Source organism: Neodiprion fabricii, chromosome 6, assembly GCF_021155785.1.
Source record: "Neodiprion fabricii isolate iyNeoFabr1 chromosome 6, iyNeoFabr1.1, whole genome shotgun sequence".
NCBI classification, from domain to species: domain Eukaryota; kingdom Metazoa; phylum Arthropoda; class Insecta; order Hymenoptera; family Diprionidae; genus Neodiprion; species Neodiprion fabricii.
The window spans coordinates 27,955,117-27,973,447 of NC_060244.1; the positions used below are offsets into that span (position 1 = coordinate 27,955,117).

At 47.1% G+C, this 18,331-nt stretch overlaps 1 protein-coding gene across 2 annotated transcripts in view; it reads left to right on the top strand.

The window, feature by feature from the left end:
• The window catches only part of LOC124184788 (transcription factor collier), a 66,766-nt gene that overhangs the window by 44,477 nt on the left and 3,958 nt on the right, over positions 1-18,331 (top strand). The window contains exons 7-10 of one of the 2 annotated variants that reach the window (XM_046574887.1): positions 13,859-13,940; positions 15,046-15,178; positions 15,431-15,472; positions 18,171-18,325. In XM_046574887.1, the coding sequence (XP_046430843.1) occupies positions 13,859-13,940; positions 15,046-15,178; positions 15,431-15,472; positions 18,171-18,325 (412 nt within the window). The remainder of the gene's footprint in view (positions 1-13,858; positions 13,941-15,045; positions 15,179-15,430; positions 15,473-18,170; positions 18,326-18,331) is intronic. The other variant, XM_046574886.1, reaches the window with a different exon arrangement.

Here is an 18,331-nt window from a genome sequence, read left to right on the forward strand (position 1 = left end):
TCGTTGTATCTTCCACAACGGAAGTTCTTACGCCACTCCTCTGCTGCAGCGTGAGTGAAATTTGAAGAAATCGCGATTCGCAATACGCGTTGCGAGGAACGAATCAAAATGGCTGAACGCTTTGGGGGAATAAAAAATGGAAAGCAGCCAGTTCTCTATTTTCTCGGGACGGGCGATGTTCGCGCGGGATACGAAGGGGGAGAAAGAAGGCACCCTCTCCTCGGATATCACCCGCTGCAACGGAGTTTTCTGCCCCGAAGTAAAAAAGGTAACGGAAAACAAAAATAAAGTAAAAAGATGGTAAGAAATGAAAATAAAAAAAAAAACAGAAGAAAATCCCAAAATGTCCTCCCTTTGGTAATACCTAAGTAAGGGCGGAGGGCAAACTATTGTCCGCCGTTAACTCGGGGGTCGGTTCGGACCGATTCTTGGGACAACGGTAACCCGGCCAACGTCTCTTGAGACTTCCATTTTGACTCTGGGGGATTACGCCTGACTCCGCCCACCCACGGCTGAAGTTTTGTCCCCCTGAAACGTAGTGCCGCGCAACCGAAAGCCACGCGATATTGATGACTTCTTTCTTTGCCGTATACCTACGCCAGGCCGAGAGCCGAGCTACCGCCGCCCTGCCCAAGGCAAGGGTGTGCGGGACGCCGAGGACGAGGACGGGGGAGACCTCCTTACCCTAACCAACGCACCCCTAACCACCATCCGCGCTATGCCCTCATAGAAGGTCCACAACCTCTGCGGTACCGCGCCTCTTCTCTACTTGCAGGGTGCAGACACGGAACTATGGATAATTCATGTTGCGCAGCGCCTCAAACGACGCCTCGATCTTACGGCGGCTCATCCGGATCGATTTTAACCAGCGTAAAATTCATTCGGCGTTAATGCGAATGATGAGAGTACTCCGATTGACGGGAAGACGGAAAACAACTATCGCGGCTATTTCAAAAGAAGCGGTAAAGAAACTAGTCTACATTGTTTCACGAGGAGTCAAATTCAGCGAGCTTTTTTGACGCTCATGAATTTCGCTCGTATATCGGTAAGCTACGTCATATCGTCTCGGGAAGAAGAAAACCGAACGTGGATACATTCGGATTAGGGCAAGTTTTAAATTTGGTTAAGACCTTTAGGAGAGATTTTCCGGTCAGATGCGCGACACTGAGTAGCACCTCTATCGAAACTCCTGATCCGGTCGATGTCCTTGTTGTTTCGTTGCATCTCTTCCTCTCGCTCTCTATTGTTATCACTGGATCGCTTTCTCCTCCCAAGAAAGTCGGTTTTTCGACTCGGATAAAAAGTTCGGAAAGTAGTTGGCCCGAAGATTTCGCTGGCGGATAATTCGCGTCAAGGTCGCGTCGGTTTGAAAATCCAGGCGAGAGCGTTAACCGCGACCACGTCGATTCAGTTATACTCAAACTAATTTCAGGTTCCTCTCCGGTGTTTTCATCCACGGTAAAACACAGCGTGGAGGATGAAGAAAGAAAGGGAGAATGAAAGAGAAAGAGGGCCGGGGAAGCGCGCGCGTGCGTAAGATGTTTAGAAGCCAAAGCCCCGGAGGAGAAAGAGCGAGAGGAGGCGAGTGTCCCTGGAGTATCGACTTGCCCCACGGGACCTGGCAGTCGATAGTCCCGAGGGAGCCTCTGGCTCTCGCTTGCTCGCGTCGCTCGGGAGCGCCGCAACGAGGAGAAGAGGGAAAAGAGAGGAGAAAGGAGAAAGGAGAGAGGAGAGCGGCAGCGAGCGGGCAATGCGGGGCAGGGCGAAGGGAGCTTTCCAAGATTGTACGAAATTATACGGCTTGTATCGTACAAGGGATACGGCGAGAGTCAGACAGGTGTTTTCTGCCGCTTAGCATCCGCCCGTAAAAATATCGGATAAAGTTACAACCCTTATTTCACTACTGCGCCGAAACGCGATTCAGTCGTACAGCTCTCAAAAGATACAACAAATTAGCGCCGATACCGGTATGTACTGAAATAGAACTGTGTGACAGTTTTTGAACTTTTTCAGGCTTTTCTACGTCTTGAATGTACGAAAGTATAGGAGTGAAATGAAAAATTATGATGAAATTTTACGAATTGCTTCGAAAAGAACTCGGCTGCAAATAAGAGCCAGAAGTACTCGGACGGCGTTGATTCGTCGAGCTACGTTGAAGGCAATTAATGTAACAACAGAGACACCTGAATTATAAATTTATCCAAGTGGTAGAGTCCCGTTCCCGTCAGACAGGCTCAGTAAGTGGTACACGGCTCGTCTCATCTTTTCTCTCCTCCTCCTCGTGTAACCCCCTTTTCGCTCTCGGTGTTCGCCATTCTTACCCAACATCCGCAAGTGGTCTAAACTCGTCAGCAAAACACCCTCGACGTGTGCTTGGAAGTAGGAATCAAGGAATTGTTTTTAAGAGATTCTCGGGACTTGACTGGCAAGAATAGTAAAAATTCAATTTTCACCTCCAAAATAATTCGGTAATGCGATATCCGGGATTTGTTGACTTACGGAAGCAATGATTCGTTGAGTAAAATAAAATTACTTTTTTGTTTGATAAAAATACGTTACTTTAGATGAAAACACGCAGACATTTCTTTCGTCACGTGTAATCGATGAAATTTGGCAATTTCAGACAAAAAAAGTTTTTAGAGGTCTATGAAAATTTCAAATATCAATAATATTTGGGTCTGAATAGTTACCGTATGAGCGGCAGGTAGAATCAATAGAAAAGTTTCATTGAAAATAAAAGATCCGTTTTTCATGTGCAAGTCAAAAAGTAAGGTTTTCTAAAAATTATTTGGCAGCATTTTTTTTTTCTTTTTTCCTCTGATCGAAACGATGATTGCAAAAATTATACGTCATTGAATCCCACTGCTTTCATATATGTACAGCGTCGGTGAAGTCGTATCTAACTTGTCGTATCTGCCTCAACGCAGTTTCAAATTTGAAAAAATAAAAACACGCGATCAAATTCTGCTTACCGTAACTAACCAAACCTGAATTGCTAAAACAATTCCCGAAACATCCCTATTCATACCGATGTAAAATAATTATCGAGGAGAGGATCGGCAGGTTTTCCTTTGAATTCCTCAGCCCATCCCCTTGCCGCCCTTTCATTGTCCTCCCGGAACTTCTGACGCAGGCATTAGCGGCTAGGATAGTGTGAAAGTCACGCGCGATCGGGTTGTCAGCACCGTTAAGTTATTTAGAGGTCGTGGCGAAGGGCCATCGGGGGGCTGGCGGGCGGGCGAGCGGTGGCACTGTCTAATTGTAACGACGCCTCTGGGACCGGTATTCCTGCACGGCGTCGGCTCTCCGCCGGCGCGTCGAACCCGTCGAAACGGTCAGGTACGCCCTCGAGTATTCCGGCAGGCGGTGGACGTTGTAAACCGAAAATACGATCCACTCCGGCCGAAGACGGCTGTCGCCTCTTCCTCGAGGAAGAAAAAATACGACTCGCACCTCGCGCCGAAGACGCGTTCGAGCAGGGCAGGCCTCCTTTTCTTCCGCCGATAAATACCCGCTCCTTGCGGTATATCCCTTTCCGTCGTGGAAATTCCGCAACTTCGAATCCGCCGATCATACTTTCATGATTCCACCGAACCGCCGAAAGCTCGTTGCATCCTCGTCCTCCGCGAGGGTGAGTGAGGGCATTCGGCCTTCCTCCCCTCGTTGCTCCCTTCGTCGTCATAGCAACCCCTGCGCGCGGACCGACACCGCGTCCTGTCCTGCCGCTCGCGTGCCCTGCCAGCATGGCGACTGCTAACCTCGTCCTGCGAAAGTCCTGAGCCGCTTTGACTATACCTGGAGCGAAGGACGAGGAGGCGCGTTGTTTTCGGTTACTAAGTGCAAATCAAATTGGAAAGTTGCGATTTGTTTTCGTTAAAAATTTGATTTTGTCGTGTCACGTCTATAATTTAGATTTCTTTGTTTTCCTTGTCTCGATTTTACACGATGATTCGCGAGAAGCGATCAGGGTGAAGCCGTGAACTATAAAAGCGAATGAAAATTGTCGCGGCGAGAAAGATTCTCGAGTTACGGTAAAAACGTTCTGAATTGCCGTAGGGTTTGTTATTACTATTGTTATTATTATACGCAGACCCTGTACCGACAATGAGATGTAATTGTCCCGTTTCGTGGGGAGAAAATTAAAAAAGCGTTTCACTCTGCAGGTAAAAAATTAGGAAATATTTTTTAATAAAGCCCGCGATAAAAATCGAGTTATTGCCTGAAACCCCGGCGCCGGGTAGCCGCGAGGCACGCGGAGAGGATTGTGAAAAATTAAGCGCGTCCTACGCCCCGAGGGGTGAATATGCAGGGTGGAGTTTTCGAACTTGGAAATCTCCGAGCGCGGGAAATTCAAATTACGAACTAATTGAAACCCAGCGTTTCCTGCGTTTACGGGCTCGTCGTGTGCAGGCTCGAACCGAAAAAGTAACGACGCGACGGTTGCATAGACGCGTTCCGCCTCGCTTACAACTCCGAGAGAACGATTTAGTAACGTCTGTATTTAGATAAGGCTTAAACCCCTGGGAATTTCTCGGTTATAATGCAGGCGGTAACCGCTAACCACCCTCTTAAGTTCTCCGCGTCAAACATTCACAAAAACGGTCATACGTCACCGCGGCACCGCCTCCGGGTGACACGTGGCCCGGCGGAAGAGGAAGACCCACGTAGATTACAAGTATTAGTACTCACTTGAAACCATCGTTGGAAAACAAGCGGGACAGATAAGCCGGATTTTCGCAGCATCGTAAAAGATTTGACACGTGTCTTTTTTCATCCCAGCTGTATTAAATGTTTGATGATTTTGTCACTTGTCATTCGAAGAGGATGAATCGAATTTTATCCCCATCACTTATCCGCCATTCATGAATAAAAATGAATGCACATTTTTTTTTAAATTTTCAGTCATCACAACGGTACTTGAAAATCTTTGAATAATTGCATTATATTCGAAAATTTCGTGATAGATAGCCCGAAGAGATTTCTTTTCAAATTAACCATGTATCCGAACAAACTCAAGTCATTGTACTTTCAATTCTATTTCCAGTTTCAGTGATTCCGTATCACTTATCAGACCTGTGAATGATGAAATTTTCCCAATTTCAAAGATGTTTCGCGAGTAAAAATATCGGTGAAAGTTTGTTGCCCGCAGAGTGAAAGGTCCGAGTGAAAGAAGGAGACGCGGCAAGAAACGGAGGGCAGCGTCAGCAGCCGGCTGAAAATAAGAGAGGAAAAGTAAAGAGTGGGAAGAACCGCGCGTGAGGCGAGCAAACGCGTTTACCCCGGTTTACTTAATCGTGACTAACCTCGTTCCCCGTGTAAATTTTCAAATGAGGCTTAAACGAGATTTTCATATTTCCCCGCGCCTCTGCGCCCGTGTGTATATATACGTGTATACGGGAGTTCGTATTTCAGGTGATCCACACAGCCAGGCGATGCCTCTTGCCTTTGAGTCGCGACTCCTCGCCGCTCCTCGTGACTTGCCCCCTAACTGGCTTAAGGAACTCGGCTCCCTGTCGGCACGATCTCACTTTGAGGAGTTTCCAACTTGGGAAAATACCTGTGCACTTGACTCGACGCTTCGAAACTCCCCACCTCCACCTCCGCGTGCAACAAAACCGACTCGAAAACGTCGTGGAAAAATATTTCCGCTACGATTTTCCGCCGCGGCAGCCCGGAAACGTGGCAGGGCGGCTTGGGACGCGGTTCGCAGGTATAATACGGCATCCAGTAAGACGTATTACTTAGCTATGAATTATGCAAGGCATCGGTAGTGGCTCTGCGGACCCGGTGAATAGCCTGAACCTCGTCTTACATAGACTTAGCGCGAGTAGGTACCTTGGGCCCTTCCGGAGGCGGAGGTACTGCAAGGGTGGTTCACCGCTATTCTCGCTTCCTCTGCCTCAGGGCAAAAGTAATTAACACGTTATTTGCCCGGACGTGTAGGCGAGTGTATTGTTCGGAGATCGATGATGACGAAGCTGGTTTCAAATCATCCGATCGATTCATTACCGACCATCGAACCCTTATAAATAACACGACTTGTATTTCGTAGGAAACACAAAGTGTAAACCTAGCCGAGCTAAAATTCATTATCATCCGTTGCTCAGCTACAGATTAGCAAAATTTTGTCAGTAAATATTGAAGAGAACGTCAAATGCAGAGGACTTTAACAAATTGGAACGGTCGTTGAGGCACGTGTTATCTTAGCCGCTTCCGCAGTCGGAAAATGTTAATTCTACATCCTCGGGCTCACCTTCCACCCACAGAACCTGTCGTGTGACAATGTTATTTTTTTCCACTTTATTTTCCCAAGTATCTTCCGTCGTCCAGAAGCTTGTACGACACGTTATATTATATTATGTCTACGTACCTCATACCAGCGTGCATGTCATTCATTCGCCAAATCGAGAATCGTCAGACATACCGTATTAAGTAATAATAACAATAATAATAATAATAATAACAGTAATAATACAATGTAACGACGTCAATGATTGTCGATCCGCGTATTGGAACTCATCGTTAGTTTCGCCCAAAATCACTCGGAGATACGTAAGATCCGCACAGAGAAGCTGGTTCAGCAGCTAGGAGGTGGCAAGGGTATAAGGACAAGGCGGGTTGAGGAGTGGATTGGACGTAATGGAGACTGGTTAAACATTAAACATCCCTTGCGATACCCGACCTTACACCCAAACCCCTGTTCAAGTTTATGCAAGGCACACACCCACACACACACACACACACACACACACTCGAAGTAGGTACGTGTAGATCCTGAGACGTGGGCATCAAGGATACCGCTCTTCGCCAGTTGGGCCAATATACCTACTACGCGGACTTCGGACCACAGTACACATTCTTATTAATTGACGTATCAGCCGATCCCCGTGCTGCATAACGCATTCGGGACTAGAAGCTAATCTGGGATTCTGTACATCGAAAACGTTGGAAGAGTCGCTGAAAAGTCCTTTGACCGTTTGTTCCAAATTCTCGCGATTCTCAGCTTCTTGGAGACTTTAATGTTAGACTTTAATATTAAAAATTTTCCGTGTCAATTAGCTTACGGAGAAAGGAAAAGGCGGTGGTCCTTCTTACTTCAGGATCACTTTTGGCGATTGTAATTGCCCAGTCACCGAAGCAGTCTAGAAAGTCGCGGGTTGTATTAATAGGTGATTAGCCACTCGATTGAACACGCCTTCCAATACGCTGATCCTGCAAGGTTTTGCAGGGGCTCCTTCGGTAGGCGTTGCTCAAACGAGTATAGACGTATGGAACGAACCGCTGGAGGGTTCGATATACCGCAGGACCGAGAGTCCTCGTCGGTTTTAATTGCCATAAGAAATGAATCGTTGAATAATATTTCTACTTTCTCAACGTCATTATACACGCGCATATAACGTATACAATGTACAGGATGTCGTTATACCTCCTGGCCTATAGGAAATGGCAAATCGATTATGATGTCTCTTCCCTTTCCCTCTCTCTCTCTCTCTCTCTCACTCTCTCTCTCTCACTTTATGTTTCTCGGAATAATATCTACCTACAGAACATCAAGCAGGAATGGAATACACGCGGTATCAGCAATTCACGAGGAGGATGATGATAAAAAGGTATAGGTTTTAAATTCATGAAAAGAAATTGATCTCCGATCCCCGGCCGCGTCTTCGTCGTTATTATTGCCATCATTACAATCGTTAGTATACGCTGCTCGGGCTTTTTTCCATCAGCAAAACGCCCGCGCCAATATTATCCGCAGCGGAAACCTCGCGTCGCGGACTGCGGTATAAACGACGAGGGCAACGAACACGCATTTGTAAGTTTGCCACCCCGTTATGGCGGAGCAGACTCTAACGACCCTGACAAGATGAATTACCACTTCGTCCGGAGCCTTTCCCTTTTCCTTTTCCTTTTCGTTCGCTCCACCGGCAGGTTCGTAGGTGGAGTAAGTAACAGAGGCGAAAATCGCGGGTTCCGAGGATACGGGCACATCGCCCAATTCATTTTTCGATCTCAGGCATTTTTCATCCCGGTTGATATTCTCCCGACTAACGTTTTATGTATATATGTACAACCTTATACCCCCAGCGAAGAAGAGAAAGTCTCTTGCGCTCCGCGGCAAAGGGGACCTCAAAACATGATTAAAGATTTCGCCCGCGTTGCTGCGGGAGAGAGAAAATGGATTTCTGATGCGGGTAATTCCACCCTATTTGGAACTATTACGCGTAAGCTCGGGCTAAGCCACCTACATCCATCCTCCTCCCACCCTTCCTGGATATATATTTACTAGATCAGAGGCTACTTACTATCGGACAGAAATTGACGCTGTCGCCAGGACGAAAAGCGCCGAATAGAAGCATCCCGATCTCATTCTCTGCCGCTTCTTTGACTGATCATCGCCAGTTTCAAACGCTTTCTGTGCTCAAATTATGATCGGTAAAGGTAACAGGCGTTCATTTTGTGTAATTTTTATTCGCACAGGATATTGAGCATTATTATCAGACATCGCAATTTTGCTACAAACAAACGATAGAAGTCACGGTGTTTTATGAGTAAAATATCGTCAGAACGGTGAGTTTGAAAAATATCCCGTGCAGTGCGTGAAAAATACATCAGAAACAACGGCTGCTCGTTTCTCCCTCCTGAATCATGAAAAGTTATAGAAGTTTCTCATTTCTCGTAAGAATTAAGAAAAATGATCGTTTTTCTCGTAGAATCTTCGGATCCGGGCATTGAGTTTCCCCGCTGCAGATGTGCATTTCCTTAAGCCAAGCACGAATACCCTGCAGACACGAGCGAGGCTGTCAAAAGTGATAGAGAAACGTGAGGCACGTCTGCGAGGAAATGCAGTAGCTAGCAGATAAAAGGGATTTCGTGATGGAGGGTGGATAATATCGGGAGCGTTGCTGGTCTCGTGTGAGCGGGTATCGGATGGGGGAAATTTGGGGGTGGCGAGTGCGAGCGCCGGATATACTAATCATTCGTGACGCCCCGCGTCGCGCGAGTATGATACACCAGGGCTGAACCGAGCGTCGCGACGTCGCGTCAACGCCTCGAGCTTTATATTCCTTCTTCTTTCCTCAGGCCCAAAGTATTGGCTGTTAGCTGCTAATGGATTGCGTTACAGACTGATTCAAATGCGAACTGGATTTCATTCCGAAGCCGATAGTATAAGGGCGACGGCATCGATAGAGCTTTAGTTTCTTACTCGGAGGGGAAGAGCAAACTCGATTCGCACACTCTATTAGATTTTTCCTCACGGAGAGCCTGCAGCTCCTCGCCTCGCCTCGCCTGAGAACCAAACGTTCCTTCCTTCCCTCGCCGACGTAGCTTTTCTTCTTACACCGAGTCTCAGACTTCCTAGACCTCTTTCAGCCGGTCGGTTTTCGGGCCTCTCCCAAGGCCGGAGAAATAGTTGAAATTTCTCCTGTCAAGGATTCTTTCGTCAGCGTACATATTTAGGCCGATGAGAACAGACTTGAAAATTGAATTACGATCGGTGGGCAAAAGTGATTTTTCCAGAAACGTTCAGAGCGCGAATATCAGGATACCGTTAATTGACAAATTTACCCATCCCGCAATCCAATCATGATCCAAGAAAATACATTCACACCTGGGAAAAAAAATTTTTATAAAAAACTTCAAATAAACTGAAACCGCAGTACGAGAGTCGATGATTTATCGCGCAAGGTTTGATTGAATTTATCCAAACTTTGTTTGCACACGATCCATCGAGAGTTCGGTGAATTTCGTCCGCGAGTGCAGGATCCCCCTTCGACCGATATATCCATGGTGCTTTTTTTTTTTAATCACCGGCCTTTATTTTCCGATTCGAAACCGAACCCTGCAGCACCCGGTACAAGGATCAGCCGTTCTGTGATAAAGTCGTGCGAAATGTAAAAGCCGTACCTATACCGAAACAGCAAACGGTGCACATTTGCCGCCTCGCCTCGCCGCGAGTATATGTTTTGTTGCTTTCTGTTTTTTTCCATTTCTTTGTTTTTTTTTCTTGTTTGTTTGATTTTCATCCGTGCACAATATCGAGGGGCGCACCCCGCTGGACCGATGTGGATATCGTGCCGTGCAGGTGCGCGCCTACCGTATTTCGGTATTTGTACCTGTGAGAATTCGCGTTGTGTAAAAGCTCTTCGTGTCATACAGGCAAGCACTATCACCGTCGACCGGAGAGGCAGAGTCACCCCTGAAGGGGTTGGGGATCGTTTTGCAATCGGCCCTCCACGAGGCTTCTGTATATATTATTTCGCGTCAATTCGTTAGTGGCAGAACAAGGGGCGCTCTGCACCTTTCGAGCAATCCGATACCGTCGGTACGCGCATCGCGATGCGAACAAATTGGCTCGACTGCACGACAATACCGCGTATTCGATATCATGATTTTTCCGCAGAGTACGACCGTGAAAATAAATTTTGAGAAAGACTCGTTTGTTAACGAATTGGGTTAGTGTTTATCGCAAAATGTGAAAAACTTTGGAATTCAGTGTCGCTTGAGAAAAAAAAAAACTTAACGTTGACTACTTATGAAATCCAGATTTTCAGACAACCTTATTTCGTTGAATAAAAAATCTCCACGTTATCAGATTTGCAAACATTTTTAAAGCCGCTCTGTGACCAGAGATAACTTATCACAATACCACGATTCTTTCTCTCGGTGAAAACTCGATTAGGTACTCGCTTTAAGAAAATTCGATAAAGTTTCACGTGAACACCTTGCTCGAATTTAATTCATTCAAAAACAAAGAGATACTCAGTGTTCCTTACAAATTAATTCCCCCGAGCACGAACGTTGCATATTTGCGAATAGAAAGATGAAAAACAAGTTTCTCCTAATAAAACACACAATCTTCAGACCTCAAAAAACTTGCGAAAGAAATTTGTCCACAGGTTAAAGGACTCTGAAAAATGTCCAGAAATTGAGATGTGCTGCAAAATATTTCACGGCTGTTTTTTTTTTTTTTTGTAAAGGGAACGGTTGAAATTTAGGAGGAGGCATGTCGTATCGGCAATAGAAAAAGTAGGCGGCATACCCGAGAGGGTAGCGAGGTGCTGTATTAGAAGCGCGATACTATCGGTTCTACAGATCGTCAGACGGAGAGCACCTGTTTAGCCGTGTGTCTGTCTGGTGATGGAGCTCACTATCTATACGAGCAAGAGAGAACGGCGGGTAGGTAGGTTACGCTACTTGTTCCTTCCGTTTCCCTTCTCGTCGTCCGCGAAGCTCGGTTGCTCGGCGAGAGACACGGCGAGCTTACAGAGCGCCGATCGAGCCTCCGATAACCGGTACAATGCCTTTGAATACCCATCCAGCATCGCGATAAAATCTTAACGTCCTAAGAGTAAACAAAATTAAATTCCACCCCTCCGCCCCCCTGAGCCCACCCCCTCCAGGCAACCCTCGAAATGCCACACAGCTCCAGAACTCGGAGCTTCAGCCCTCGGCGAGACGAAACAGTGACGAAGAAAAATACTAATTTCGTTTGGGTGGAACTTTTTTTTGGCCAATTCAACTCGGGGTACTTAACGTTGTTTGTTTTATGAAATTTACCTCTTTTACAAAGAAGCTTTGGGTGAACTAACCGCAGTGAGACTTCGATGTTAACTGGTGGCTAGAAACGTTGGTCGAACGATAACTTGAATGATAGTGTTTGTTTTGATTAAGGGTGGCATAAGTGTAATCGGAACAACTTTCGTAACAAGTTTCGGTATTCTAAAATACGTAGTAACGCAGTACGCGACATTTGTCCGTAAAATTGTCGAAATCGTTGATCCTCCTTCTTCTTCAACGCCTGTATAATAATTGGTATACGACGAAAAAACACCCCCGAAACGACACGGCGAATGGTGTCCAACTTTTTCGGGGAAGTCAGGTGGTGTGCAGGCATATAATAAACCTGTGTTGATAAAACGTTGGCTGATTCAAAAAGTACACGTTTGATTTTTCCCATTCCGTTCCCAGAGGGATGAAGCGCGCGACGTTCTCCGCTGGGGGCTGACAATGGCGTCCCTGGGGAGGGAAGGCCTACTAAGCCCCTCTCTTCCCCTGTTCCTCTCTTTCTCTCCTTTCTCATCCCCCATCCCGCCCTCCTGATTGTTTCCTACGCAGCGTCCCTCTTCCACCTCCAATCCACGTCGCCCGCTGCGCCTCCGCCGCCTCCTTCCCGCGATCCTCACGCATAACGCACACGAGTCCTCGACTCGTGTGCCATGGCATCACGCACACCCGTCGAGAATCTCCCGACGTCGACGCGGCGTTCTTCCCCCTTTGCTCCTGCAGCCGCCCCGCATTTGCAACGGTATACCTACTACACCCTGAAACGCCATCGCCCTGTTCTCTCCGAAAAATTCCCGAATTCAATATCCCCCGATATCCTACATAATTCATGAAAATTGAGCCCGCCGGCTCTTTGCCTCGTCGACGCTCGGCTGTGCCACCTATGTGTGTCGACGACTCTCCCTGCCCCCCTCGCCGCCCCCGTTACGCGTTACCGACGAATATCCACACGATTCCAGACCGACGTTCGGTTTATACACCTTATACCTATCTCTCTGCAGCCCCACAGCTGCTTCGTGGTTGTCACCCGTTACTCCTGATCCTACTCCTATTCCTACTCCAATGGCAACCAGGTATTGAAAGAAACTCTCAGAGACATTCTTCCCATCAGACGAAATCATTCACCTCCACCCCCCGTATTGCTTATAATTTCCATGCTGGTCTAGAAAAAGAATCAATCATTTAAATTAAGATGAACATTCACATCGTATCATTTGATTTTATCGAATTTAAATGTTGGATATACGTTCGGTAGTGAATTTTTTTTATCTACTTAACTCGAGGAATCACAACACTGTCATCAGCAGCTAAAAACTTAACAAATCCTGCGCCGAAACGTGAATGTAGAGTAACGTATTTCACGTTTGCCTGATCAAGACTAAAAATTTATTCGTCGATAGCGATACTCTCAGGTGCGATGTAAGTTTACACCTTCTATTAACAGAGTTGTAAATTTTAATGCGTATGGCAACGGAGTGTTCGGAAAAATGGTCGTGACTCTATTCGCTTGATCATTCGCAGTTTGGCTGATCGTTGGCTCCAGTGTGTGGTACGTATACGTAGACGAGATACGTAGGTACGTGAAATTGAACGTGCCGCGGGGATCGAAATAGTCTTGCGAAGTTTAACTATTTAAGAAAATATCGAGACTACGTTCTTCCTCGAACTTTGCACGCTTAAATTATTGATTACACGCCTCCCGTCAGCCTCTTATCCCGTCTGATGTTGCTGAGCTGGCGAAGGCTTGCGCGCCTTCCAATCTCGGTCTCGATCTCTCCCCGATTTTATCTTCGATTGAACTTTCCCTCGAAATCTGTAATATTACGACGAGGTAAGACCTCCTGCGGTAATTCTTGGATACCTTATAGAGACGTACCGCCGATGAGGAGAAGAAGGATGAGGAGGAAGCTGCGTTTTTCGGAACGATAATCGTCGGGTCTCTGCAACTATATTTTCTTCTTACTTCGCTGGCGCTTCAACTTGTTTTCGCTTTTGTCCTAACAAAGCAGACCTGCAAGTCGAGGGTTCCGCACCTCGAGCGGTCGGACCTAAACACGTGGCTGGTTTAATCTAGAGAAATGTTGAATAATGTATGGTTGAGAAGAGGGTTGCGATTGGTACATGCAGAATTCACGCGTGCCTCGCCGACCCTGACCAAATCCTCCTCCCCTCTCTCTTCCTTTCCTCTTCTACCACCCGGTAACCTAATTAAATCTCTAGAATATACGTTAGGAGTGTTTAACACCTTGTAAATTAATTTATTACACCCAAAAATCTCGTATTTCGGTTGCAGGTTTTTCCTCAAGTTCTTTCTAAAGTGCAACCAGAACTGCCTCAAGAACGCCGGGAACCCGAGAGACATGAGGCGATTTCAGGTGAGCATGAAATTCTCCCAATTATCCACGACACAGAATCTTTCAATTATCTTTCGGCCGCAAGCGTTGCAACAAAGCACAGCATGTTTCAAGGAATTTTGTCTCCTTCGCTTTCGATGCATTCTCTCGAGTTTCTTTTTTCTCTCTATTTCTGTTTTGGTCAAATTGGAGCTGGTGACAGCGGTGGGACGGGGAGAGGAAGTGTATTATAGACAGTGACCATTTTTCTGCGGGGAGAAAAAATTTCACCAGATACTGCAGCGTGGCGTTAGTCGAGCACTCGAGTTAAGGAAAAGTTGTTGAAAGTTGAGCGCCGTGGGTTCTGGGAGGACTTGTAATCCGGGAGGCTGGCAATTAGCCCGACTCGGCATCAACCGACAACCCCGTTTCACCCCTTATCCTCTATAACAACCCCCACTTTCATCCCGCCCGTTTGTAACCGAGGTGGGTCGGCGGCGGCGGCGGCGGCAGCGGCAACGGGACGGCACAGTGCCGCGAGTATCTCGTCCCCTTCGCCCCAGAAACAAAAGACAGAATTAAAAAATAAATTACCAAAAACCAAGCCACCCCGCAATCCAGTTGTTCACTTTCGCTCTCTTCTCTCTCATCCCCAGTTCCTGTTTCACTTGAGCTCTCCCTGTTTTCCGCTCGGCTAAGCCGCAACCGGAATTAAAATATTTATTGCAGTTTTGAATTTGTTTAGAAATTGCTTATTGCCGAAAAGTTGTGGATTAAAATTTTACCAGGGCAGAAATGTACGCGGGACGGGGTGCTCCAAGTTGGAAAATTTTCACCGCACTCTGCAGTTCCCCTGCCCCACCACGGAGTTCATGTCATTTTAACGTCGAGTTTCACTCGCAGCTTTCCGCAAGTTCAAAAAATCTTGAAACCCGGGGGCAGAAAAGACAAAGCGTCGGGAAAGGGAGAAAAGTTTTATACACAGGGCGCAGCTGGCCTTCGGTCTACCGGTTTCCTCAAATCCTGCCACGTTTACTTTGACTCTTCTTCTTTGCAAAACGCAGACTCTCCCGGCCCTGCCACCCTTAATTCGCGAGTGCCACGCAAGTCACTCGCCGGATATTAATTGCTCGTTCACGTTTGGCAGGTGATCATCTCGACCCAAATCGGAGTCGAAGGGCCTCTCCTAGCTGTTTCGGACAATATGTTTGTCCACAACAACAGTAAACACGGCCGGAGGGCGAAACGCCTCAACCCGGGCGAGACCGGCGAGTACAACAGTAAGTAAATCAACCCTACAGATTTTTAGGTAACCGCGTACCGACAGATGTTGATTTCCCAGCGAACACTACACCGAGCTCTCGATAAGACCGGGTCCAATATTCGCTCAGCGAAAGAACACTTAGTCTGATCAGTAAGAGTCCGCTTAAACTTGCTTCCCATGGCACCATGGATAGTTGGCTAGATGAATTACCTAGTAAATAGTCCGATGACCTGCATTGATTTTATAATTAAATTCGGTGTGTTCGCAGAATTGATGTACTGTGCCCTTGACGGAGTGATGCATTACAAAGGTGATTATAAATATTATTACTAGCATACGCCAGTGGTAGTCGAGTTTAAGCGGCCGTTAACTATTGCATTACGGTATACATTATATGTAGAAAATCACACGAATTTCCATAGCCCCAACGCGTTCTAGTTCACCGAAATGTAACAACTCTCTTTCGTATAACCGCCGAGAATAAGTTTAGAATGAGAGTGCCACTCGGAGGGAAATTTCCTTTATGGACCATGAGGTGCACCTTGGGAAATGGCTCGGCCATTTGGAACCACCCAAGTTCAGATGAAACCAACTTGCTGAATACTGGGCAACAACTGAATTCGTTCCCCTTTTTTTCATCTCACTAGTAAATCTTTTCGCCATTGTGTGTAACGAAGTAAGTCGTGAGTTCAAGTAAAAGTAACAACCGTTCAAATCCCCGAGACAGCGATATTAGCCAAAAATTTACTCTTGGTTGTGGACTGACATTCGAAAAACTCACGTGTTACAAATCTGCACATTTATTACGCAGGAGGACTGCCAACTCTTTTCAACAATGGTTACCGAAGCGGATGTCCGTACCGTGGGAGCATTAAACTCTCGAAATTTGTTTAATCCTTCAGGAGTTCGGATAATATGGGTGATAACGAATCATTACTCCGGTGCAAGTAAAATTACGCCCTATCTTTACTTGGCTGGTTTCGTGATCCGTGCATGAATCCTCTCGAAGTCACCCAGTTCACACACGATTAAAGTATACGGGTGAAATTAATCGTTAGAGAATTAATGCGTCAGGGTTGAACGAGAAGAGGGTGAGTGTCTGGGATGGATCACAAGGCGTACCGGAGCCTATAAGGTAGTACAAGAAGTCGTGAGGCAATTCAGCAAAGTTTGGCGTCGGTCGCGCATACAAACGGCCGATATCGTTGAAGCACCCCTCAACTCGCTCCCAATGCTACGCGAGACAAGATGTAAATCAATGGCAGCGAGAGGAAGAGAAAGTAGAAGGGAGAAGGAGGAAACGGTCTCTCACCGCTTTCTGCTTTTTGTTCTTCCTTTCTTTCTTCGTCTTCCGACGTCTCCCTTTTCTTTTCCTCTTTTGTCTGGTTGGCTACAGTCGCCCAAAGACGTTGCTGAATTGGCTGCCCAAGACCCGCTGCCTAGCGAATCCTGAGTCTAAGCTATCTTGGGACTGCCACGTGCCCTCGGACACTAACACCGTCATCCCCCGATCGTGCATGCGCCCACTACGCTTAGCTCCCCATGTATAATGTACAGACACACAGAGCACCCCTTATACACCGGGGCAAAACGGGCATACCAATGAGACAAAGTGGCATTTCGTGCTTTTTTCAACCCGCTATAATATCACCCCAACGCAGGCAGCCGCCGCATGAAAAAGGGAAAAGAACAAGCCTTGTTCCGATTCTGGAGAGAAATAAATCACACTTGAATTCCAGCTACGCATACATGCGCACTGAGTTGGTATCCGAAAAGTAGGAACTGTGAAGCCAATCAAGGATTGAACCAAACACTTGTTGTCCGAGTGAGTTCAGGCCATTACCTCGCGAAAACCGAATCCCATTTTCAGGCAAATTCTTTCTCCCTCTTCTTTTCGGTAATATTCATTCATCTAGTCTCCGCTGTGCAGAGATGAAAATCTTTCGTAAAATTTGCAATTGAACATAGTTAATCGCGCGTTCCGGCGGTGAGCAGAATCGAGAGGAGCCGAAGATCGTAGCCTCTGGGATCCACGAGGAGAAAGAACGGCGAGGGGAAGAACTGTGAGGATTTTATTTATTCCGAGACGGTACGCTTGTTCCGGGTTCCACAGCCCCCTCGCAACCACCGCGTCTCTCCATCGCCCTCTTTGCAACCATTTCTACCCCTGCACGACAGTTCCCTACCTCCTCTGCAAACGAGAGAAAGGAGAAAAAAAGAGCCAGGCGGTTACCAACGAAATGAAAGGACGCACCACAGTGATCAGCAACTTCAAGTTGTTTCGTATAAATGGACTACCTGAATAACCAAAATACCGTTGACGACGGACCCGATTCAGCCTGAACCAGCGGAAAAACGAGCGCGAGTTCCAAAAACAACCATCAGCCTGATCACGGACCATCAGAATCGACTGAATCCGTGGAGCACGTTGTGTGTATCCACGGGTTGATAAAGTACAGCGGTACTGTTTGCGTTGGTGAAAGATTTATTAGATTCGAGGAAAGTGTTTGAGAATCACTGAGGGCAATATACCATGATGTCAACCACTCCGGCGTGGCTGGGCTCTGGCAGCGGGAGCGCGGAGGACCAAGGGAGGGAGAGGGAGGTGGGGGAGAGAGAGGGGAAGAAAACGGGCGGGTGGAGGGTGATACTGGTTTGGCTTTGCCGGGGTACAAAATGATATCATTGGGTTATAAATTCCAAGCAGAGACACCGCCGGCCCGATCGCCCTCTCCTTCTTGGTACAACCCTTCTCTGACTGTGGGTCCCGTCTCTCTTCTTCTTCTCTCTCACCCTCTCTCTCTGTCTCCCTTTCTCTTAGTCTCTCTATCTCGCGGAGTACCTCTCTCCGGCTCTACGGTAGTCCTCTTTCCATCCCGAGAACCCCGCGCCAGAAAATATATCTGCCTGCACCCTACCTCAAACGAATAAACAGAATATTCAGATAATTCTCTCCGACGAGGGCACTTCTATTACGACGCGAGACACGGTACTCTCTATTTTTTCAGGCCTCTATCAACCCGTGTCCGTTGCTAGCCCATGCATCAAGGCGATATCGCCCAGCGAAGGATGGACGTCCGGCGGTTCCACCGTCATCATCGTCGGTGACAACTTCTTCGACGGACTGCAGGTCGTCTTCGGGACCATGCTCGTCTGGAGTGAGGTAAGC